The 26,031-nt window shown below is 41.7% G+C and overlaps 2 protein-coding genes and 1 long non-coding RNA gene across 6 annotated transcripts in view; 1 reads left to right on the plus strand and 2 right to left on the minus strand.

The window, feature by feature from the left end:
* The window catches only part of LOC309349067, a 36,324-nt gene extending 34,871 nt beyond the window's left edge, over positions 1–1,453 (minus strand). Inside the window, exon 1 of the long non-coding RNA XR_014159659.1 lies at positions 1,335–1,453. This is a non-coding gene — a long non-coding RNA (uncharacterized lncRNA). The remainder of the gene's footprint in view (positions 1–1,334) is intronic.
* On the plus strand, positions 423–12,638 carry IL7 (interleukin 7). 4 transcript variants are annotated; one of them, XM_081874826.1, is made up of 6 exons: positions 423–1,154; positions 5,062–5,189; positions 8,990–9,061; positions 9,538–9,579; positions 10,608–10,727; positions 11,336–12,638. In XM_081874826.1, exons 1-6 carry the CDS (start codon positions 1,145–1,147, stop codon positions 11,486–11,488), a joined length of 525 nt encoding a protein of 174 aa, XP_081730952.1. In that variant the 5' UTR covers positions 423–1,144; the 3' UTR covers positions 11,489–12,638. The 4 variants fall into 4 exon arrangements, with proteins under 4 accessions (XP_081730952.1, XP_081730953.1, XP_081730950.1 ...); XM_081874824.1 differs by lacking the exon at positions 423–1,154 and adding an exon at positions 1,661–1,851; XM_081874825.1 differs by lacking the exon at positions 423–1,154 and adding an exon at positions 2,685–3,575.
* A 1,995-nt stretch (positions 12,639–14,633) lies between these two features.
* The window catches only part of ZC2HC1A (zinc finger C2HC-type containing 1A), a 39,569-nt gene continuing 28,171 nt past the window's right edge, over positions 14,634–26,031 (minus strand). The window contains exons 5-9 of the mRNA XM_081874653.1: positions 24,773–24,921; positions 23,411–23,486; positions 20,692–20,797; positions 19,177–19,287; positions 14,634–17,891 (exon numbers count right to left, since the gene is read on the minus strand). Coding sequence (XP_081730779.1) covers positions 17,717–17,891; positions 19,177–19,287; positions 20,692–20,797; positions 23,411–23,486; positions 24,773–24,921 — 617 coding nt within the window. The 3' untranslated portion in view covers positions 14,634–17,716. The remainder of the gene's footprint in view (positions 17,892–19,176; positions 19,288–20,691; positions 20,798–23,410; positions 23,487–24,772; positions 24,922–26,031) is intronic.

The following is a 26,031-nucleotide window of genomic DNA, read 5'->3' on the forward strand; positions in this document are numbered from 1 at the left end:
ACGGTTGCAGAGCCAAGTTGGAAATGGGGAGAACTGAATTTAAGACTGGAAAAAATGGGAAAGCAGGGAACAGATTATCCAGTTACCAGAAGGCAGTGGGAAAGACGTGACTCCAGGGATCTTGCCCAAGGTCACCCTCACCCCACTCTTTGACCACGCCAGAGTACAACTCCATAAGCCGAGGAACCTTTCCTAGGCGGGGAGGCCAGCCCTTTCTTTCCCCTCCCACCAGCCTCTGCGCTCTTGGAAGCTTCTGGGTCTCAGGGAAAGAGCGAGGAGTTCGCCAAGCCTCCAACAAAAAGAGAGCAGCGCCACTCCGGAGAAAGCTCTCGTTTTTTGCACTTTCCATCTCTGGCAAATGAGAACCCGAGTTCCAAGCTCCGGCCCTCCCAGCCCCCTCGGAGAAAACCCCACCCAACCTGACACTCGCTGGCATCTCCATGAATGGCTCCTTCCAGCCGCCAAGCCCCGAGTTTCTTGGCTGCCTCCGCCGCAAACGCTCCCATGGCGTGGCTGGGAGTGGAGACCCGCTTGATCCCACCTCCTCTGCCATTCAGCCGGCACCGTGCAAAAACCCACCCGCAGCTCCGTCCACGCCTCTCGCCGAGGAACCTCGGAGGAGCGCTCAAGAGCTCCGCCACTGCGCGCCAGCGGACCGAGCCTGAAGGGAAAGCGCTGCCCAGCCGGAGCGGCGCGGCAAGCCCTGCGCTCGCGTGCGCCTTGCGCCGGCTCCACACCGCGGCGCCCGGCCCCAGGCGGGTGGGACGCGCCTGGGCTCCTCGCCGTGCGCTCCTCGCTGCCTGACTGGAGCCCTCCGCGGCTAGCGGCTACGGCGCAAAGCGAAACTTAATTGGACCCAGTCGGAAGCCTCCCGGGTTCGGCTGCCTGCCGTCCCCAGAAAACGAAGGCTGAGGCAAAACAAACCAAGAGACGCTGCCAGTTGTGTTTGGTGGAACGTTTTATTTCAACTTTCGCTGAAAGCTCTGCGCGGCTCGCCGGCCATATTCAGCCTCGGCTCGCGTCCCCGTGTGTCCCCCCCGTCCCCCCCCGCCGGCACTCGAGGTCTGGCCTCAAGGCGGCAGCGCGATGGGCACGAGCCTGGCCCCACCACCATCATGAGCGGCAAACTCCCTCCGCGCGGACCATGTTCCATGGTAAGGAGACGGCGGCGAGGCTCTGCGCGCGCAGAGCCCGCTTCGGCCTTGCGTCGCGGGCGCACGCGCCCTGCTCGCCGACCCTCTCGCTGCGGCGCCGCGTCGACCCTCCGCGGAAGACGGGAGCGGCTCCCGAGGCCCCTCCTCCTCCTCCGCAGCGTCTCCCTCCCGACAACCCACCTTGGCGCTTTCCCTCAGCGCGCGCTCTCCTGCTGCTGCCCTTCTGCTTCTGCTGCACCTCCTCGGCGACGCCCGAGCCTTTGCGCGCCGCGCGAGAGGCTTCGGCGCTTTTATCCCCTCGGCCCGCGGAGGGAATTTCCCCGCGTTTCCAGAGCGAAACTGGAAGCGCCTGATTCCCGGCAGCGCTGGGCAGAGACACCCGAAATCTCCCGGAGACAAAGGCAGGGGGGGAGTGGTGGGGGACATTGGTTGGCGAGGCGAGGCACGTTGGGGCGAGCGAGTCCTGGGAGCCAAGTGCCCCCCCCCCGCCCTGAGGGGGGCCATGAAGCCCGCGCCCCAGTCTTCGGAAGCCAGGCGTCTCCCTCCCCGCGCCGCGCGGAGCCCAGAAAACCCCGAGGGCTTCATTCCAGCTGGCAAGGCGCGGGGCTTCGCTTCTTCCTGCAGGTGCTCCCCGCCGCCGGCATGCCAGCAGTCGCGCCTTCTTTTCCCGTAAAACTTCCCCGGGACGACCCAAAAAGTAAAGCACCAGCCAAAAGCCATTAAAAAAGAAAAGAAAAGAAAAGATACCGTTGCAAAAGATGGTAACCCCTTAGTTGACCTTCTCTCAAACAAGGAAATAATAATTTTAAAAACCGTAAGGTTAAGAACTGCAATGCCCATAAGGGTAGGTATCACAATGAGACTCTTCTGCCTCTCCAGAAGGGTTTGTGGGATCCTTCCCAAAAATGATCTTGGCCGGCCAGAGCCGAACGTGAAGATTTTCCTCCAACAGGTGCTTTTGCAAGTGCCCTTTGCCACAGTTCAAATATACACAGCACCATCTCTCTCTGTGTGTGGCAGGTGTCTGGGGGATAAACTTATGAGGACTCTTATACTGCAAACAGTATGGGATAGTTCCATGTACTTATTCCAGGTTGTCATTAGTTCCTTAATACTCACGGGCCATGGTTTAAACTAAGGGTGGCATTAAAAACCCACCCCATTTTTAGACACCCCCATTCCAGTGGCTTTGGGTCAGTCACAGGCTACCAGCTGCAGTAGTTTTTAGCGGAATCCCAATCCCTAGCAAGAAAAACTCAGAGGGTTATATTAACTCTTGAATCTAGGCTGGTGCTCTTTTAAAAATACCACTTTTAGGCTTTTCACCAGTTCTGTATCCTCTTTGCTGCAGGAGGTTTCACTTTCAATGGGTAAAGAGGTATGAGACAGACAGATAAGGTTGCCAGGCAGCACTGTTTGCTGCTAATTCCCAGAACTGTGCAGACTATGCCCACTAGCATGGAAAAGCTGCCAAGTGAGGACTGTAAAACAGTATTGCGGAAGTTTATGAAGACTGTGTTCCAACTCACCTTGTTCAGCGAAGGAATCCCTGTACTGTATAGCTCTCCCCACTTTTTTGCTTGCAAGCTTGTTCATGTGCTTGTTTCTTTCTGCTGCCATTTCTTCCTGTTGGCTGGTTAAACCATGCTGTACAGCAGGATGCTGTGTCTCATTGGCTTGCCCTAATCTCCACTCTTCCTACCTCCACCCTTGGCTGTGTAGCAGTGATAATGTTCAGAAATAACAGGAAAGTTTCCCTGCTTCCATTGCTTACCTATAGTGCCTGGTTTTGTCGATATGTGTAGAAATGCAGGTGGGTGGTGCATGAGTCATTTGTTTTTAAAAATAATTTTTTGAAATATTTTAAACCACCCTTCATCTTCATGGATACCAGGGCAAGCTACAATAGGCATGAATAAAGCTGATCGTGCCAAAAAACCCAATATGCAATAACCCTGGTGGCTGTTGACACTGGAAGGGCAGAAGAAAGCAGAAAACCAGCAGTAGATGGAGCCAGAGCTGATGACAGACAGAGCCAGCTAAATTATAGTTTCCCATTCTTTCTCTCCACTGAGGGAGAAATTCAACATAGGGTTAAGCATATTGCTCCATCGACACAAGCATTTCTTGCTTGCCTGAAGGAACAATCTGCCCTCTTATCCTCCTGCGAGGTGCACACAACGGGAGGACAGGAGGGGAGCCTCATTGTGCTAGCAGAAGTCCTTGTGTGGGCTTCCATTGATGGGAATTCTACTACAGTAGTTGAATCTACAACACTGAGACTAAGGTGATGGAAGCTGCCAGCCAGTGCCATCCCCTGGGCTGGTTGTAAGTGTGAAATTAAGCAAGTGGGGGCTGGCTAAGGGTAGTCTGAGCTTGATGGGGGCACTGTACCATTTGCCCTAATGGACCTCTGCCGCAGTAAGACAATAAAATTACCTAAAACTTAATTACCAAACACTTAGAAGTGTCTTAAAAAGCCAGAAATATTTCTATTAATCATATTGCCAAAAGAAATAGGAAAAGCAAAAAGAACATTGTTCATGTATGGGATAATGGCAGCCAGAATTTTAGTAGCAAGAAATTGGAAAAATACAATACCACCTAACACGGCAGATTGGCAAATCCTAATGGCAGAATATCCGCAGCTAGCAAAGGCGACAGGAAGGATAAGAGGCCAAACAAAACAAATAGTCTATAAGGATTGGAACATTTTTAAAGAATACTTTAAAAACTATGGTATAAAAGGAAACCTCTTGGCAGAATTAGACTGACCCTTGTATTGTATAGATATAAGTTTGTAGGGAGGTAAAAAGAAACTATATAAGAAATATGTAACTGTGCAGTATACGGTAACCCATAGATAAACTACAGTGAGACTAATTGGAAGTCATTTTTTATTTTTCTCTTTACAAGTTTTATAATTGGTTTCATTATTGGGAGTATAAATGATGTTAGTCGTATTAATTTTGTTGTTTCTTATATTGTTGTCGTTTGTTTGCTTTTTCTATTGTTTGCCTGCCTGCCTGCTTGCTTGCTTGCTTGTTTGTTTTCTCTTCATAAATGTATTTATTTTAAAACAATAAAGATATATTCACAAAGGAAAAAAAGAAAAGAAAAAAGGAAGTGTCTTCAAACCAAGTAGAGCAGGCTAAACAATAAGCCAACTTTAAAATGCCCACAGGAAATATGGTTTGTAAATTTCCCCTTTAATAGAATTTGATAAAAGGAATTCCATCCTCATGATTTAGTGCCATTGGCCTAGTATTATGGAATGCTCTGCTCACATAGATTCAGGTGGTGCCTTCTGCTGAAAACTATTCTACCAGGCCTATGTAGCCAGTTAAGTATAGATATTTCCAGTGATTAATTGATAATCTGTTTTCAACTTTTTAATATGGTTTTTATTATATGGTTTTATGTCATTTTTGTTGTAAACCGTTTGGGTATGTTTCATGAAATAGAATCATAGAATTCTAAGTTGGAAGGGAAAGAGGGTCATCTAGTCCCACCCCCTGCAATGCAGGAATCCTGCCCACAGCCGGCCCTGGGTGGGCTCAAACCACCAACCTGCTGATTAACAGCTAGACACACTGACTCGTTGCTCCACCCTTTAAAAAATTAAGACATATAGATGCAGTGCTGTGCCGTCCTATGTATGTCTACGCATTTGTAAGTTCTACTCAATTGACTGGGACTTTCTCCCAGGTAAATGAGCATAGCATTGCTCTCATTATGTCCTCAGTGCCTGCCTCTGTAATGTATAAATCTGAATAATGTTATCAAGCAGTAATCTGTTACATATCTCCAACCCATCACTATTTAATATTAAGTCATATTACCATAGTCAGCTGAGCATATAACTTCCTTGGTACAAGCCGTAATTCAATGTAATTTTGTAATCTAGCTTTTTTAAGGTATATCTTTGGGATTCTGCCACTGTTCCTAGCTTTGGTACCAGTTGGTTCATCTGCTTCCATGAATGCTTTCCTGAAAAAATATGAAATGTTTCTATCTTTCAACATTCGCGTGCTGGTAGGTAACATTTAATATACATATATATAGAGAGGGGGGGGGGAGAATGTATTTATCTCAGCAATTTTAACACCCTGAATGTTAAAACATTCCCAATGAAGATGTTAGTAATCCCGTTGTCTTGAAATATAGAAATGAGGTGTACTATGTGGGAATCTATGAATATATGGTATCGTTTGTGTAATAAATTACACCTGCATACTGCTCTTCAATCAGAGAGTTCCCAGGACGGCAATATAACAATAAAACCATTAAAAAAGACAAAAGATTTAGTAAGGCCAGTGGTTAAAACAACAGATAACAACAAACCTGAATTGGTTTGAACAGACAAAGTTAACGGTGCCATGGCTTTGAAAATGGCCAGTGCTGGGCAAACATTGAATTGTTGAGTATTTCCCCCCCAGTCTACTCACATGAGCCATCATACTTCTCTCTCCTCCATAGGAATGTATGGCAATTATATTATGAAACAAATCCTGGTGTAATTCCATGCAAAACTGAAATGTTCTCTTGAAAGAACTATGACAGGTTAATTGGTGACAGAAAATCAGACCTGAGGCAATGGTGGCATTAGAAAAGAAAGCAGAACCAGTCCTTGCTACACACTTGGAGAAATGGGAGATGCTAGGATTCAAGCCTGCCTCTTTCAACTGATAATAACACAATAACAAATGCATATAATGCTGCAATTGCTGATTTGCATTAGCATCGCTTTGTTTGGAAGAGATGTGCTTCCACTTGCATCTTCATGCCTTGTGGTTGTTTCCTTCTACTATCTCAGCTGCTGAGTCAACAGTAATTTGTCATTGGGTTGTTGCCAGTGTTTAATACCAAGAAAACAAGCTATGCTTCTGATTACAGTGTTTGTTTGTTTGGCATCCAACATGCAGGTAGCTGAGTTCACATTGAATGTCTTGAAGTGATTTCAGAACTGCTGTAATTCATGGATTGGATCCAAACTAAGTGAGTTGAACTTCATTTCCGTTTAAGTCACTGTTGTTAAACCATGACTAATTTGCACCATTGAAATCAATAGGATCTTAGTTCAACTCACTTACAGCGCAGTCCTAACCATATCTACTAAGAAGTAAGTCCCACAGTTCAATGCAGCTTACTCCCAGGTAGGTAAGTAGGGTTAGGACTGCAGCCTATGTCTGGATCCAATCTATTACACTGTTACCTAATTTGTTATCAAAATTCCATAATACGTTGCTAGGAAGCAGCTATAGTTTTCCTCCCAGAAGCTAATCCTTTCTCTGTTTTTGTTCTAGGGAAATGGGTTTTTCCTTGCTTATTTGCAAGTCACTTTCCCATCATTCTGGTGCATCTGTTGCCAGGCATCTCTGTGCCAAAATGTAGGAAATAGAGCAAACATTTTAACTGCCAAGGGATGAATAATTAGCAAACTTTCACAATGGAAAAGATTGCAGTACTGAGACACCAAAACTGGATCTTCTTAAATACTTGTGAGCCAAATTTTGTTATGTACTTGCTACAGGCTGCCTTGTGGTCATTTTCCGTTTAGATGAAGAGGTTGCCTTTTTAGAGCAGCATGACAGGAAGGTGATTGATTGAAACCCAGTCAGATGGGCGGGATCTAAATAATAAAATTTATTTTTATTTTTACAGAAATTTAGGATATGATTTGCTTTAGCAGGATAAATTGACTTAGTAAACTGTTCATTGAGTGTTTGCATGCACTCAGTAAAAGGGATGTTTTGTTCATTCCTGGTCTCTGCTTTGTAGTGTGCTGTGATTGGGATGGTGGGATTAATCTTGAAAAGGATTGTGGTATAGAGGTGGTTAAAGTGAATGACTTTAGCTGTAGGATAAGGGGTTCAAAAAGAGATTGAGAAGAGCTTCCCAATAACCTCTCCAGATTGAGCAAATGGGGAATAAGATGGCGAATGCAATTTGATGTAAACAAGTGTAAGGTAAAGGACCCCTGACCATTAGGTCCAGTCGTGGCCGACTCTGTGGTTGCGGCACTCATCTTGCTTTATTGGCCGAGGGAGCCGGCATACAGCTTCCGGGTCATGTAGCCAACATGACTAAGCTGCTTCTGGCGAACCAGAGCAGCGCACGGAAACACCATTTACCTTCCCGCTGGAGCGGTACATATTTATCTACTTGCAGTTTGACGTGCTTTCAAACTGCTGGGTTGGCAGGAGCAGGGACTGAACAACAGGAGCTCACCCTGTTGCAGGGATTCGAACCGCCGACCTTATGATTGGCAAGCCAACTTCTGATCGGTTTAGACCACAGCGCCACACGTGTAAATGTAGGTGTACAAAAGCCCCTTCATATCACATAATAACACTCATGGGGCCTGAACTGACCAGGCAGTGACTGACCAGGAAAGAAACCTTGGAATCATAGTGAATTATTCAATGAAGATGTTGATCCAGGGTGTGGCAGTTGTAAAAAAGGTTAATTCCATGTTGGGAATCATTAGGAAAGGAACTGAAAATCGTAATGCTGTTATCTAAATCTATGGTACAACCACATATGGAATACTGTGTGTCATTCCGGTTTGTTGGGTTTGTTGTAGAGTTGGAATATGTTCAGAAAAGGGCAACCCAAATTACTGGGGGGGGGGGGTTGGGTGGGGGGGGCAACTCCCCGGTGCGGAAAGATTACAGCATTTGGGAGTTTTTGATTTACAGAGAAGGCAAGTAAGAGAGAAGTTTATAAAACCATGCACGGCATGGGAAAAGTGGACAGAGAGCAGATTTTCCTCTCTCTCCCAACACTAGAACCCGTGTACATCTAATAAAGCAGAATGCTGGAAGATATAGCACATAATTAAGCTGTAGAACTCATTCTCATAGGAGGTAGTGATGACAACGAATTTGGATGGCTTTAAAAGAGGATTAGACAAATGAAGTGAGTATAAGTCTCATGGCTAGTAGCCATGGTGGCTATTCCCTGCCTCCACAGCTGGAGTCTGTCTGTTTCTGAATAGCAGCTACTGGAATCCACAGGAGTGGAAGAGTGTGAATGTGCTGAGGTCAGGATGCTGGACCAGATGAGCTGTTGGCCTAATCCAACAGGATCATGTTAAGTTCTCTTGTAGAGTTGGCCAAGAGTGGATGCCACCCCAGAGCCAAAAAAAGGCTAGCTACCCCTTTTCTAAGTTTCCAGTTGAATTCCCCTGGTCCATAGTTTTTCTAGCTTAAAATGCTTGTTTATGGATCTAGGAAAAGGGAAAGTCTAATCCTCTGATTTCTGAGTAAACATGCTTACAGTCAATATATTAAAACAGTAAGGAAATTCCGTAAGAATAGCAACATGCAAAACTGAAACAGTTGACAACATACAGTGCTTCCAGGATGTCCTCTCATCCTGGATTAGAACATTTGTGGTGTTCATGTACAGACCTAGATACTTGGGGTGGGGGGGGAATGCTGAAATAACGAAAAGCTTTTTAAAATGTGAAATGAAGCTAAAATATGCAGGCAAGCATGTATTTTCCTTTTCAGCAACTTCTTTTATGTCTTCCTTTTAAACAAACAAACATATTAATCTATTCTTGAGGTTTGGACATAAAATGCTGTTGTATCCAACTGACTTCATACTGTCTCCATGTAAACGTACCCAGCAAGGCAGATCAGTTACTCCAGGCTGATGAACCAAATGGAGGGAAAACAGACTACTGCATATGAATGCTTGCAGAAACGTTTCTCATACTTTCACAATGGATCTCAGGGACATGGTCAAATCATTGAGTGCATTGAGCTGGAAAAAGAGACGCAGAAGCATCTAAATTTAAACGTTGTTACTTGCATTCTAATTTATAGGAAGAGGAGATTGAACAACATGCTGGATGTAACAGGTCTAACACCAATAGAGTTTTCTGCAATACAATGGAGGTAATGTTGCTTTAAAAAAACAACACATTGTAGTTTCTGTAGAGCAAGCACAATAGGAAAGGATGTCACAATTCTGAGACATTGTTGACTTTTGGGGGGGGACATCTCTCTCCCCCCCCCCTTGTCTTCGGGCTTTTTTTGGATTGAAATCTGCCCAGACGCCATTTTGATAGTCTGATTCCTGGATGCGTTGGTGGAACTGCCAAGAGAGGACCTTATGCTGATATTCACACCTGGGAAGGTGTGTAGGGAAGTGGTGTGGGATGGTGCCAAAGGGAATCCTGACAGCGCCCAACAAAATGATAGTTGTAAATGAATACTTGTAGAAACATTTATCACAGAGTTTCAGAACTGACCACAGTAATGTGCACAAGCCATTGACTGGTTATACAACAGTGGGTTTATTTACATTGGAAAGATAAATGCGGAAACATCTGAATTAACATGTTTGTTCCTTGTGTTCTAATTTGTTATAGGTGAATACAACTGGACTAGAAGTGTTCTGCAATTCAGCTTTGGTAATGTTGATTTTTCTGGAGTTAGTATATACTGTATCCTTAGTTTCTGTGGAGCAAATACAAGCAAGGAAAGATACCATAACTATGAAAGACACTATAACTTTCTTCCTTCCCTTTTCCCTGCCTGTGACCTGCTCAGGGTATCAGCAGGATGAGTGTGTTGTCCTTCCAGACTTTCTTATACTTGGCCTGAAGCTGATGTGCTTTAAGTAGAGCATGGACAAGCATGACCAAGGCATGACCAGCCTGGTCAAATGGCTCGAGCTTTTATAAAGGCATGATAAAGCATTTTTACAACTCATGGGGGCATTTTGACATTTATCTTTCTATTTACATTTTATATTGTTTCACAGGCAGCACTTACTAGGGTTTGGAAAGAAGGAGGCATCCCTGGAAATTTATGGCATCTTGTAATATTTGAATTTATTCATAAATATAGGGTGGCATTCAAGTGTAAGCCCTGTTTAGACTAGACCCATTTAATGTAATAAACATGGCTAGCTTAGGGTCATTCATTCCAATGAGTCTACTTTGTGTAAAACAACCCTATATATACACTCTCCATCTGTCATAAAGTATCAGAGCTGCGTATGATATATATATGTATATAACCAAAATAGAAAAATCATTAAGAACAGAACTAATCTTGGCACTTAAATTAGCCCAAGCCATTGTGAAAAGTGGTACACAGATAGCGCCTGCTGGCCTTAAGAGCTGCACAGGAATACCCAATATAAAAGAAACAGTCCTATGGAAAGTTTAAGTTTTTTTATGTCAGAGCAGTTATTGGAGGCACCAGCATTAAATGGAGAAGACGTAGCAAAGTGTCAGTGTCACTTGAAAGTAGTGTAAAGGAGAGACTGGGAATTAAACTCCACACTGAAGTAAAAGTGGAGTGTAGGGATCAACATATTGAATATTTTATTCAATTTTGAGAGCCAAGAGCCTGAAGGATCAGTATGTAAGAAAGTTGTATCAAGCCTAATAGCACTCCAACTCATTAACATTTTTTTTGTTTTTGTTTACAGAAGAGAGACATTCGTGATGTGGCATGCCATCTTCAAAAAATGACCAAGAGATGTAACTTCACTGAAAGTGTAGAGAAGAACATGAATGAGGTTTCCAGTATGACATTGGTAATGCTCAAGGTAGGCTTTGTTTTTGCAGCTTGTTTCCTTTCAGCTACTTTTACTTACCCCTCACATCTGTGCACCCCTCTTTACTTCCGGAAGATTTGACACTGAATTTGCTGATTCAATAACATATCCATCATTTTCCTAGTGTTATTACCTGCATAGCACTTAACCGCTTTTCCCCCTAGGTGATTTATTGAAACACCTCGTACAGGGGTCAGCAAACTTTTTCAGCAGGGGACTGGTCCACTGTCCCTCAGACCTTGTGGGGGGCCAGACTATAATTTCTTTGGGGGGGGATGAATGAATTCCTATGCCCCACAAATAACCCAGAGATGTATTTTAAATAAAAGCACACGTTCTACTCAGGTAAAAACATGCTAATTCCCAGAATGTCCGCGGCCGGATTTAGAAGGCGATTGAACCGGATCCGGCTCCCAGGCCTTAGTTTGCCTACCCATGACCTTGTACAACTTTTTTTGTTTTGTAGTGGCTTAAAATGTAGCTAGTATATTCTTAAGCCTACCAATTTCAAAATGTTTTGTGTACAGACTTGATATATTGTCACTCAAAAATATGATCTATGTACACATCTTTTCTTCTTCTTTTTTAAAAAAATATAGGACTGTAACAACAACACTGGTATAAAACGACAAAGAGGAAACCCATGTCCAAATGTAAGATATATCAAAAGGCTCTGTCGTGAATGTTTGATAAAGGATATAACTGTTCAGTTTAAGTTATGTTGGGATCAACTGATGTCACATTGGACTTAAGTGGAATAGGATGAAGCATTTGAAAGCTTGTTACAATTAAGTGAAGCTTTATGAACTACACAACGCTCTGGTTTTTCAGAGCACACCGGTTTTCTACAAAAATACTTTTAAGCACTGCAACTATCTCCTCTTTGCTTATGCAAATCTTCTGCACCAAGTCCCTGAGAAGACTGCAGTCCTTTCGTTCTTGGAACTGGGAAGAGGGGGCACAGAGGCAAAAGTTGGAAGTTTGTAGTCAAGGCACTCTGTGTCTCAAGGAAACTTCCAACATCAGTGGAAGAAGAGAAGTGACCAGTGGGGTGGAGAACTGCAATCTGTACTTCATCAGTCATTAAAACCTGTACCTGCCCTTTAAAATATATTATTTAAACCGACAACTGTTTTAAACGTACAACTGAAACAATGAAGCACTTTAAAAAATACAAAGGAACTTAGAAAATTATGTGTTTGTAATACATTGTGGTGTTGTTGTTGTTTTTAAAAAAGTCATTACGAGGGATTTCTTAAGTTACTAATACTGTACTTCATGGATTTCAAAACCACTTTAGGACCAAAGGCAAGCTTGGAAGGAAAAAAGGATGAATGAAGAGTACAGTTTCTTGGTTTGGGGATTTGTAGTAAGGAGGAGTGTAGGTAGCTTCTAGGAGCTAAACTGTGAATATGAGGAAAGTACTGCTGCTTTGTTTTGTGGAAGTTAGAAAGGTACTTGCAGGAATACTCAGGAATTGCTCAAATTTGGGATTGACTTCTTGGGTGCCAGCCATTTAATGCAACAAACAGCCATTTAACTTAAAATATTTAGATTTAAAAAAATAAAATAATACTGGCATTTTACAGTTAGAATGTTTTAATTTAACAAATGCTTTTTATATTTGACTTGTATAAAATTGCAGAGTTCTGAACTATTTTTAGTATTAAAAGTATCTATATTGCTGTCTCCTATATTGTATCTATATTGCTGTCTAATGATATTTGTAGTGCATTCTAGCATTAACTGTGGGAGAAAGCAGTCTTGAAGCAGAAAACAGAAAGCCTGGAAGCAGAAAGTTGTTAACTCTTCTTTAAAGAACAACAACCGTAAAGCCAAAAAATGTAACCATGATCTCAATTCTCAGGGATTAAGCTAAATAAATTTGGAATGCAAACAAAACACTACTATAACATGTGTAGTTAATAGCTATAAATGCAGTGCTATTTTTCAAGAAAAAGAGGTGCCAGAACTCACCATGAATGCCTCCCTCATCCTCTTAGAATGGCAATAGTGTCCACCTGAGAGATGCTGGAACTGAATTTCAGTGAGCTCTCGATGAAAAAAAAGCCCCCTATAAATGCCTTAGTACATAACATCCTGTTTCTAGGAAGATGTTTGATATCTGTTAAAACGTACGTCTTCTTCCTTTAGTCAAGTTGAGCCCAAGGGTAGACCACCTTTGGTGGCCTCCCTATATCCCTCCCTCTGCAATGGCCAGCACTTGTTCACCTGCCTGACTCTCTGCTGGCTCTTCCTTTTATCATCATGGCAGAGTTAGTTTCTTGGTTGCCCAGTCACCCTCCTTCCGTGCCCCATGATGTACCTTTGTGCTGCTGCAATGAGAAACGGAAAATCCATCAGGAAGGCAGCCAGGTGTCCCAACCTATGTCACTAGATTGTCTTACTCCTGTAGCTGGGTTGTCTTACTTTCTGCAGCAATCCTACAGAACGCATGCACCTAGCTATCATGCTGTTGTTGGGTAATGTCTTCCCACTGTCTTTTACATGACAAAGCCATTTTTCACCTTCTCACCCCTTGCTTTTTCCTGTTAGACCTATTGCAGTCGTTAAGAGTCGTCAACAGGCTCATCGCAGCTATCTGCCAATCACCCATTCCCACCACCCTTCTGAGTAATACCCCTCCCCACCTTCTCACTATATAGAAAGGTCCGGTGACTTCTGTTTCAGTGTATCTGAAGAAGTGTGCATGCACACGAAAGCTCATACCTAGAACTAACTCAGTTGGTCTTTAAGGTGCTACTGGAAGGAATTTTTTTATTTTGTTTTGACCACTGTCTTTTCTGTTCCTCTTCACTGCACTGAGGAGGAACAGCTGAGGGTTGCATGCAGTCCATAGGTTGCCACCTGTGTTTTAGCCTATCTGTGCATTAGACCTGAATTCTCCTGTTTCATGCTTCCAGTTATTCTTATTTCCCACCTGGTCAAGCCAGTAAGGCACACTGGCCCAGCTCTCCATTGTAACATTGTACAAGCACTGAAATATGGGAGTAGACTTCTGTGGATTTTATCATTTTTCAAGAGTGCATGGAGGTATTTTGAGCACAAGTTTGACATGGAAAGTGTTACCAGAAGTTTCTTAAACACAGCAAATATAGTAGAGGAGTATTAACTCACCTGTGTTCTTTCCAGTACATTTCCAGGTGCAATGCAAGTGGGGTTTTAGACCTGAGTAGAGGACTGCCATATAAGCTTTTCCAAAGTCTAAGGTTGGGTTCAGAGTCATTTTCTGAATTCTCCCAATTTCCGATACTAGGCTTGCATGGCCCACTTTTAGTGGGGACCCCCCCTACTAAATATGTACATGTTGACTATACAAAAAATAATAATCTTCAAGGTTTTTAATGGCAATCAGTGGTGGCTGCTTGGTTTGTTCTTAATTTTAACTGATTTTTGACTGCTTTCCTCATTGATGCTGCTGCTTTCAATTGTGTGTATTTCTTTTATATTGAGTTGGATGGATTTTTGATGTAAACAATTTTGTATATTTAATAAAACAAAAATATTTTAAATTTAAAAAAATGTTGGGGGTTTGACTTGCATAAAGGTTAAGCTGCAGGGACCCAGTTAATAGCACACTATATACTTTTACAATTTCTACTGCACACGAATACCCAGTCTCAAACTTTAGGTCAGCTTGCTTGATCGGGGAAGGATGAACCCTTTCAATAGTCTGACAAGCCACAAGACCATTATGTTGGCACCATCAGGATTCAGTGTCAAGTAGCTTGCCCACATCTAGTTCACATCACCCAGGTATTGAGAAAGATTTCAGGATTTGACAGCTTATGTACTAACTTAGCAGCAAGGGTGCTGCCAGAAAAACAAAACAAAGGAACCTACTATGCAACATTAAGAATAATAATTAAAAAAAAATGTATGCAACAATTGCTTTATTGTTACCAAAGGACTAGATAACATACAGCAAGCATGTACAGATTGCTTTCGCAATGATCCGAATAAACATTTAGGAAAATCCAAAACGCAAGTCAGAGCAAAGAATAAAAGGTCACATAACTAGAAATTAGATGACAGTTACAAAAGAGGATACAATATATTAAAAGATCAGGCAGATGCAGTAAGAAATCTGTATTGTTAGGTAGGTGTAATAAAGCATCTGTAGAAACACAGGAAAGCATTTATGTTACATAAATATTTGAGATCTTTGGTGAATGAAGATGCATATGAAGTCTCACCCAAAACAAAGCAAAATCCACACAAGACTCAAAAGGGTCCATGTAGATCATTCAGAAATTTCCCAACATTCCAGTCATCTCTTTCACAAAATGCAAAAAAAAAATTAAGTGGAATACCAGAGATTGATCACTAGATTTCCACCACTAAGTACAATACAAATTAGCTTTTCTGATGCTAAGACTGATCTCTGTGCTGCTCTGCCATTAGGGCAATACAAGGTGTACATTTTTCAAATGTGTAGAGTTAACTCTGTAGCTAAAAGTAACCTGAAGTAACTCTGAGTGAATTCTTAAATATATTGAGCTCATCTCAGTATCATCATTTACATGAGATATAAATCTGTGGCATAACATTAATGTATTTAAAAGTAAGATTTCAAGCAAATAAACAAGATGTATAATATAACTTACCAGATTTTCTAGTAAATGAAAAGGCAAAAGGAATGTTTTGAAAAAAATCTTGTTTTCCTTAGTATTCTGAGGATTAGAAGAGGGGGAGACCCTTTCATATGGAAACAAAATGTTACTGCATGTTTAAAGTGATTATTTTATAGATTAACCACCACCATTTAAAGACAGAGAACCCTATTATGAAATGATGCAATGTCATTGATTGGTTCAGAAATGTGGTTCTCCATTAACATCAATAACATTTTCGTTTTAAGTGGTTAGGTTTGTCGATGCCTTTCTGATTTCTATCACACGGACGAGCTAATCACACAGAACAATCACTCTTTAAGATTTTATAACGGTGCCTTCAAGTACTAAATCAACACACATAATTATTTCTGGTTTAGGTTGAACATGCCCATTATAGTGATTTCATCATGAAGCAATATGATGTATTGGGCTCAGTTTTTTGTTTTAATGAAAACCTTTACTTTAAAAGTGCAACTTCCTAAATTATTGAATTTACCCCCGCCATTAAAATGTAACTATATATAATCAAAGATAGTACACTAATCTACTAATACAGATTGCAGACAAAGTATTCGTAATTTTTTTTAATAAAAAAGAAAAGGTCTGGAAGGAACACCTAAGAAAAGAGGGAGAATAATGTGAGCTATGCATAATAGTGCACACCTCAATGAAGTTCTAGACATCTTCTCCAGTACTGGTTCAGTTTCCCCACATTTAGCCACTGTAGCACATCAACTAAGCATTATATAATGGCTGAATATTAGCCATTTGTATAGAATTGAAAATTGGGTCACAGGACAAGGTTTTGGATACTGCAGTTAAAATTGTACTTTTCATTTCTGAGCAACGTAAGATCCACAAATAACAATCCTACATCAATGAATTTGTTAACTCTGATTATAAGGGACCTTCAATTTACCACCAGCAAGCATACTAGAAAGTTGAAGCAGGAAAAGTAGCTTGATCAACCAGTTGTATTTCCAGTTGCCATTACTCACATCATTTGAAAAGATGAAAATAAGGTTAGATTAATGTCAGGTCAAATACTACAAAGTGCCCAGCTGACAGGTTAAATTGTTTCTTTATAAGATGTGACCACGGCTTAGAAATAACTGTTCGAACCAAAAAGGTCAAAATGATTTTGAGAAAGGCAGAAATGAGGGCTCTTCTCTATAGGAAAAATAATTTCTGTGAAAATGTATGCTATTACTAAGACAAACAACAATACTGATATAGGTTAAGGCTTCAGTGGGTCAATGTACTCCCTGTGAAGCCAGTTTATTTTGATTTGGCTGCAGAAGGTACCAAAAACCCCTAAGCAAAAGATACTGCAAAGAAGAAGAAAAAGCATTATTCAGGTACCATGTTCTGAAACTCATTTGTTCTACTAATTATTATTATTATTACATAATAAGTGATTCTTTTTCTATTGTATCTTACCATCATCGCAATAGCCACAAAACTCTATAAAGTGGGCATAATAATTTAGACCATACCGGACAAACATTAAAACTGTGCTTATGATTTTACTTGTTTTTAGAAAATAAGGAGCAGGGCTTTACAAATAATGGAAAAAGAGAGAGGTGTAGGAGAAGCTTGATAAAGGATGAGATTCAAAGTACCACTTATACATCCTCCATTCATTATAGTGAGGTTTGCAGGAAAAGCTGCCATTGGCAATTGATTCCATAGATATCTGAAGATGAACTATTTTGCAAAACTAAGTATTATATTTAAAGAAAGGAATGTGAAAACTGGCTGGGGAAAATCTGGTACCACACACAAGGGAAGCATCTGTACAATGGACATTATAACATGTTTTGAAAGCAGACTCAGAAAAAAATTCCAATCAGGTGGAATAATATTATAAACAAGGTTGGTAAATCTGAACCTTTTTTGTTTGTTAGTAAGGTTTATGAGAACCTACTGATCAAGTTATCTACAGCAGCCAATATTCTCTAGATTCCCTTATTGGATGAACTTATTCGGGGTAACACTATTATGGGTGAATAACGAGAACCATGTAAGAATATACAGTAAGACATAGCAGGATTACAAAAAACAAAACGACCCCCCCCCCCACTTCTTGAGTTAATTCGCTCCATTAAAGATATTTCCAACAGTGTCTCAAGAATACCTTCTTGAATGGCACAGTTTCAGGTACCTATCAATTATATACAGTATATTTATATCTATATAAATTATTCAGCAACCAAAAAGAATTGCTCTCAGAAAATTACTATGGTGTTTTAGCACAAGTTCAGATGGGAAAGTACAGCGCAGAATTCCATGCAGCCATAGCAAATAGAGGAGCTCTCTTTTATCCTACTTTACAGAAGGTGTTCACAAAACCATTCTTCGAACTCCACATTCACAGCAGAATTTTGCAGATTCCACCGGGTATTTGGCGCCACATTCGTAACAGAATTTTGGTAACTGTGCAGGTGAATTTCCCTCATTGCTTTTTGAACTTGCTCCATTGACAGAAGATGAGCAGTCTCCACTGTCATATCCAGTTCTTCATCAGCCATTGAACATTCAAAATGGAGAACATTATAGAGATTAGATAAATGTTAACCGTTTACGCGTGATTTGCAAAGCATTCATTCTGACCTTTCCCTTACAATAGTTCTTCAGTAACGTATCATTCCAAAAACATGGCCTTCTTACTACAAAATAAAATAAAATCCCACAATACTCCCTTGCTGGATTATACAACTCAAACTCCATGCTAGCACTGGAGAACCTTAGGCCAATGGAATAAACTGAAGGAATCAAATTAATAGGCCCTCGTGTCAAATCTAAGGGCCCAATGGAACATGAAATAGAAGTTCCTTGCTCAGGATATTCTATACTTCTTGCACTGCTAACTGGAAACCTCATCAGGCTCCTGTGGAAGATCAGGAGGTGATATTCAGTATGCCTTCCATCATGCTCTTTCAGCTGATATAAAGCCATTCCCGTTAAGTGACTACTAGCTGCCCTAATCTGCCCCTTTACAGAAAGGCAAGGTTACACCATCTCTTCCCAGAATAACAGTCCTGATTTTTAAAGCAATCCTGTGTGAAAAGATATGGAAGGGTCTGGATCGTGTCATATCTAGAAGGGACATAAAGGACACAAGTAAGCTCAAATTCTGTGGGCATTGGAGTAGGGCAGGGAATAGAAATCCAAGGTGCTATATATAAAGCAGAGGCAGATGCTAGCAGTTAACCTCCGAGCCTCTTAGAATATAATAATTATTGCATTTGTTAATTTCCTGCCTTTTCTACAGAACCATGACTCAAAGTGGCTTACAGGAACATGAATAAAACACAGAAATGTAAAAACATAAAAGGCAGGTAGCTTAAAATTTAATTAAACTATGACAGAATAAAAATAATATAAAAAAGAAAACTATTAACATGCAAATAGTAAAAAATAAAAAAGCACAGAACTATTAAAATTATTTTCCTTTAAAAACTGTCAGTTCCCAAAAGCCTGTTGGAATAAGGTCTTCATTTGCCGGTGGAAGAACAAGGAGGGAGTCAAGCCTCTCTAGGAAGGGAGTACCAAAGCCTGGGAGCAGCCACTGAGAAGGCCCTCTCATGTCTCCACCAAACGTGACTGTGATTCTTTGAAGTATTCCATTCCAAGGCCAGTTGTCTTATCCTTCAGTATTTATCTGTGATATTATCCCCTCCCCCCCAATCAAGTGTCTAGGCTGGATTGTTTTTTTAAAGTGTAGCTGCAACACCCCCACAACAAGACAGTAATCTTCAGATATATGAAAGCCATAAATACTTCCAGTAATACTTAATTACCTGTTTGAGTAGTTTTCAGTACTATAAGCTTTTCTTTTGTTTGCCATCATACCTATACCAGCATTCCGTGCCACGTTAGTAGGTGCAACTGCCCGTGATTTCATGGACGCTCTAAAAGACAACAGTAATTCAGTCAATTAGGCAGAATTTTGAAGCAAGCAAAAGCTTAGGGTGCAATTCAGTGTCAACACACAATAAGCTGCTATGGACACAGAGGTCTCTGGATGTAGCAGGGCTTTCAGTGGGGACTGGTGCTTGGGGTGTGAAGGGAGGCATTAAGGTTCACTAACCATCCTAAGCAACGAATTGGCTCTGACAACAAGTTACACTGGGATCAACGGCAGTAGGAAGTTCCCTCCTGAAGGTATGCTGTCGTTTAGAACTGTCACCACGATGTCATATGATTAACAGGTGGCTGGCCCCACCCACCTGTCAAAATGGCATCCTGGGTGGAGAGGTTGAGATCTGGCCTGCCAGCTGGGAATAGTTTTCCACCTTTGATATGCAAACGTTTGCCGTGTTGAATTCTTTGTCTCTGATCCCAAATTCTAGAGGTGCTTAGATGTGCACATGAAATTCAATTTCTGCAGGCTTCCCCATTAACTTCAGTGGGGAAGAGGAAGTTCCAAGCATTCATCTCCATGTTCAAAGCAGTTTACTACCAACAGAAGTGAACGGGGAAACTCTTGCACATATGGGCTCCAATGGGCAGGTGACTGCAGCTGCTAGTCTGGTTCTGTTTTCTGGTTAGATAATTACCCACAAGCTAGACTGTCACATACACTGAAGTCTCTCATGGGTGTTTATTTAAACCAATTCCAGGTTCAGCAGCTTGACGTACTGTCCAAAGATAAAAATCTCTACTTTAGATTTGGTTCTTCCCCTTTAAACATGAAGAGACTTAAAAACAACAAAGGAGAAATGGGAAAACAAAGTTCAACTAAATGAGAGGGCAGAAATCAAGCAGCCCCAAGCAAACACTATACTAAATTCAAAATACACTAGAGCCACATACATTTTTTGCTTATTTTAATTGTCACACACTGTCTCACATCAGCAGCAATTAAAAAGCAATGTCTAAATTTATTTTCAAATATAAGCCCTAAACCCTATTGCTGCTAATATGTTTTCTCTGCTTTTCATGCAGAGATCAAATACTGCCACCTAGAGTACAAGAGAAAAATATGCAGTTGTTTGGGGCCGTTAGCCCAAATTAGCATTGACTATTGATATCAAGAGCTTCCTGCTGATGTTCCTCCATTGCTTCTACCACACAAACATTCAGCAGCAAGAGTAATCACAATACACAGAATATATTGATTGATACAGCGCCTGAGAATCTGTGTGAGACGAACTGATTTTCAACCTAGCGATTTCCAACAAAATATTATTGTGCTGCACAGGTTTTCACTGTATTTATAAAATTCACTCTCTTACATAGAAACCATCACGAAGGACAAAGTATTCAAAGGTGTTTATTAAATACTATGCGTACAGCGTTAACTGTGCACTTACCCTGTTTGGGGGCTTGTCCTTGTTGAGTTTTTATGAGCTGGAGACAAACTTTGGATTTTACTTCCCACTGGCCCACTTGTAGACAGAATTTTATTTGCAGGTGTACCTTTTTAAATAAACACGGAAACATCATTTCTGTGCTTAGCAGCTTTACTTTATTCTTACTTCACATCATGAAACTACATGCGATGAGGGAGTTTCTGTGACTTGACACCCTGAATTAAGAGGAGATGTCAGAGCTGACAAATGGGATTGCAGCTGCAGTACTGCTGGGTGGGAGGGTGTTATCCTCCTCCCCATACCACCTCCTCCAAAATACAGTTGTACCTTGGAAGTTGAATGGAATCCGTTCTGGAAGTCCATTCAACTTCCAAAACGTTCAGAAACCAAAGCGCGGCTTCTGATTGGCTGCTGGAAGCTCCTGCATGGAAGCCCCATCGGACGTTCAGCTTCCAAAAATAGTTCGCAAACTGGAACAGTCACTTTCGTGTTTGCGACATTCGGGAACCAAAATGTTTGGGAACTAAGCTGTTCAACTTCCAAGGTACGACTGTATGAATTGGTCCCAGCGAAGTACCATATTTTTCGCTCTATAAGACGCACCAGACCACAAGACGCATCTAGTTTTTGGAGGAGGAAAACAAACAAACAAAAATATTCTGAATCTCAGAAGCCAGAACAGCAAGAGGGATCGCTGCACAGTGAAAGCAGCGATCCCTCTTGCTGTTCTGGCTTCTGGGATAGCTGCACAGCGTGCATTCGCTCCATAAGACGCACACACATTTCCCCTTACTTTTTAGGAGGGAAAAAGTGAGTCTTATAGAGCAAAAAATACGGTACCTTAATTATGAGTCTCCCCAACCTTCCCCTGCTGTAAATAAACAGCAACTTCAGGATGGGAAGATTTTGACCGAGAAAGCAGCAAAGCTGGGCCAGTGGGGAGAGGAAGCATTGGCCAATTGAGGCAGAGAGAAATGAAGTCCAGAGTTATTCACTATAAAGAGCACCGAAGTGACCCTGTAACTGCCTAGTATCATCTTAGCAGGGCAATCATGGAAGATAATGACTTGCACAGAATTACCCAGAAGACTTCAGGCTGTGTGGGGGTTATGAACATAAAAATACTTTTTCTGTATTAAAAATAATAATAATACCGTTCTAGTTCAGCATCCTATTTTTCATAATAGCCAACCAGATTTCAAGCCAGGTTTCCCCATCCAAACCCAAAGCTCTATGCAATAGAACATGCTGACTCATTATTCAGGAAGCATATCAATACCACAAGCAAGGCTAGCTGCCCTACAAGTCATAATTTAATGTATTTTACAGTAGCCATACAAATGTTTAAAAATAAATCTGCCTGTTTTCCAGCAATCCCCACTGTTTGATACATCATCTTCCTACCCAATCACTGAAATGTTCTTCTCAGGTCAGGACAAACAAGCATCGTAGTTTCTTTGTGTAGTTTTAAATGGCCACAAGAAGCAACCACAACAGGCAACACAAGAAGGCAAGAGAGGCAATGTACACTGTCTCGAAAGCGTACCTTTTTCTCATCTCCTACTCTCCTAGAGGTAATACTGCCTTAGTAACAGGCCTGAAAGCACTGCACAACTGTTTTCAAGATTCTAGGTAAAGGTAAAGGGACCCCTGACCATTAGGTCCAGTCATAGCCGACTCTGGGGTTGCGGCGCTCATCTCGCTTTATCGGCTGAGGGAGCCGGCGTACAGCTTCTGGATCATGTGGCCAGCATGACTAAGCCGCTTCTGGTGAACCAGAGCAGCACATGGAAATGCCGTTTACCTTCCCGTTGGAATGGTACCTATTGATCTACTTGCACTTTGACGTGCTTTCAAACTGCTAAGTTGGCAGGAGCAGGGACCGAAGAACAGGAGCTCACCCTGTCGCGGGGATTTGAACCGCCGACCTTCTGATCAGCAAGTCCTAGGCTCTGTGGTTTAACCCACAGCGCCACCTGCGTCCCTTTTTCAAGATTCTACATCTCACCTTTAAAGCAATAAAATAAATCTTTTATCTTTTAAAATGTGATGACTGAGAAGAGCACAAGGAGTTTATCACAGTATGCAGCCTCAAAGCATTCACTCAATCACCTTCTGCTTATACTGTACACAGTTGAGCCGCTGATCTACCTAGCTCAATAGTGTCTACACTGACTAGCAGAAGCTCTCCAGGGATGTCTGCACATATCTGAGATGAATCCTGCTACTGAACTCTGTAGCAGCATTTGCAAGTAACAAGCTCCATGGGAAGGTACATATCATTGGCCTTCTGTTTCAACTTGAAATTCTTAAGCCGTGATGATAAACACCAATAAATCATGGGAGAGCTGGGGTGGGGAAACCAGATGTGGTTGGTTTGCAATTCCTATTAGCTTCTGTCCGTATGGCCAAGTGCCAGGGATAATGGGAGGTGCAGACCAACAACCACCTGAAGACTACAGAAGTTTGCATGCACACTGCAATGGCTTGGGTCCAAGATTCACATAAAGTAATGGCTGCAACAGCCATCTGTAGATATCTCGTACCAAGGATTTCTCAACCCCCAGGAATAGAAGAAATGGGGTGGCAGGAAAACTGTGTTCCATTCATGGAAAGAAAATCAGGATCCAAGCCATTATATCTAGTAGCCTTGAGGCAATACAATATTTATTCATGCATTCCTGATATGCAACTACAATAACAATTTTATTGACATTACTTGGTTGTGGTAAGCGTGATGAGGCTGGTGGTGTTATTCCTGATGGAGGCATCTTCTTTACTGATGGCGACTTGTACTGAAACAGACACAAAAGCCAGTCATTGAACAGCTCAGTCATACAGTTCCATGTCTTGAAATACTATAATGATCAATAGCTCTGTATCTCATGGGGTGTTTGCAAATGCACCTTAAAAAGAGGGTTCGAAATGCTGTGGTTTTTTCACTTCATCCAGGAAAATCTAGCGTCTACTTGCCTATTACTATGAAAAGAATAATGTACATACCAGAAATCCCAATGCTGATTTAAGTAAAGGCTGAAGTGATCATCTTTTTATATGTTCGTAAAAAATAAAAGCTGTGCTGGATCAGGTCCAAGGCCCATATCGTCCAGTACTCTGTTCTCACCGTGGCCAACCAAACATTCCTGGGAAGCCCGCAAGCAGAACCTGAGTGCACCAGAGCTCTCCCTACCTGCATTTCCTAGCACCTGGTACACACAGGCAGGATTCTTATAGTGGAGGTAGAACACAGCCATCATAGCTAGTAGCCATTGATATCCTTACCCCCCATTAATGTGTCTAATTCTCTTTTAAAGACATCCAGGGTGGTAGTTACCACCATCTCTTCTAACAGCAAATTCCACAGTTTAACTATGTTTTGTGTGAAGCAATACGGACACTTCCAACCTTCATCTTCACTGGATTTCAATGAATTCTAGTACAGTCATACCTTGGATCCCAAACGCCTTGGTACTTGGGCGTTTTGGCTCCTGAACACTGCAAACCCGGAAGTGAGTGTTCCGGTTTGTGAATGTTCTTTGGAACCTGAACATCTAAAGGGGCTTCCGCGGCTTCTGATTGGCTGCAGGAGCTTCCTGCAGCCAATCAGAAGCCACACTTTGGTTTCTGAATGTTTTGGAAGTCGAATGGACTTCCGGAACGGATTCCGTTCGACTTCCAAGGTATGACTGTATTATAAAAGTGGGAGAAAAACTTTTCTTTACCAACTTTCTCTACACCATGCATAATTTTATATCTCTCTATCAAGTCCTCCAATACTTGCCTTTCCTCTAAGTTACAAAGCTGCAAATGTTGTCACCTTCCTCATAACAGAGTTGCTTCATCTTCTCGACCATTTTGGTTGCCCTTTTCTGAGGCTTTTCCTGCTCTACAATTCCCTTCATGAGGTGAAGTGACCAGAACTGTACACAGGATTCCAAGTGTGATTGCACCATAGATTGGTGTAACTGCACGATGCTATTGGCTTTTAAATTTTTAATCCCTTTCCTGATGATCCCTAGTATGGAATTACTTCACTTCAGGCAGGGTTTATTATTCATCTGAGCAAATAATAATAATTCACCTGCGTTCGGGTAGGAAGCTTCCCTTTAGAATCAGTAACCACTTTTCCTTTATTAGTAATACGCGCTGCCTGTTCTTTGCAGAAATTGATGTGCCGATCAGCTGCACTTTCATTAAATCTTCTCTGGCAATATGGGCACTGGATATAATCTATATTCATCAGCAATCCATGAGACACAAAGAACAGTACAGGTTATTTATTAATTTAGTCACTCTGGTTTTATCCCAACTTTAACTCTAGACCAGACCCACAAAGTGCATGACAATAAAAACAGAAAACATAAACTGCTATAGTATCTGAAACAGCATTATAATTTAAACATGTTAAAAATCAAAAGCAAGTCAGTAAAAATCAATGAAGATTCCTGAGTATTGAAGCCATCAGCATTCAAAAGCCTTCCCAAAAAATGCAAATAAAAGCCAAAAGCAAATGGGTCTTTGCTTTTTAAGGAGGTAGGTCCATGTGATAGAGGCCACCATTAAAAGAAGTCTGCTGAACAATACAAGCCTAGCTTTTGAGTGTTAATGCAGGAGGAGTACCTGGAGCCTGCCTGACCACCTAATCCCAAAATAGCAAGTTGAAGATTGACAAATAACTCCTAACCCTAATATGCTTTTTCTATAAAGTTTTCGCCACCACCTCAACCACTGGGACAGGCAATGAAGGGAGATTATCACCTCTCAACTTGTCTTAAGTTGAGACTTAACAAATCAAGTTGAGCAGGAGTCAAGCAAGCAGGTAATTAATATGTTAGACCTTTCCAATAATCCTACAGCTTCAGATGATGAAAGTTAGAATTTACAACTGATTAATGCATTAGATGTTTCTAATACAGTCGTACCTCTGCTTATGTATCCCTCCAGTTACGTAAACTTTGGGATACATAAGCAGCAAACCCAGAAGTATACTTCCGGGTTTTTGCCACACGCGCATGCGCAGAAACTTTCTATGTACTGCGCGCATGCGCAGAAACGCCACCTCTGGCAGCAAATTCCTCGTACTGTGGCCAGGGCTCCAGAACAGATCCCGCTCTCAACCGGAGGTACCACTGTACAAAGTCAGTGGCCAATGTGAAATCCAGCTGGAATAGATCTGAGTGACTGCAAAATCTCAACACATATAGCAAATATACACTTTTAAGTGCCAGGCAAAAACGTTCCTTTTTAACCAGGTCTTTGGCTGATTTGACTGACATGCTATGCCCTTTTAAAATGTGGTGGGGTTTTTTTTTGGGGGGGGGGTTATTGGGTTGTTCTTTT

The sequence above is a fragment of the Podarcis erhardii genome, assembly GCF_964252035.2.
Source record: "Podarcis erhardii genome assembly, chromosome: 8".
Lineage (NCBI taxonomy): Eukaryota > Metazoa > Chordata > Lepidosauria > Squamata > Lacertidae > Podarcis > Podarcis erhardii.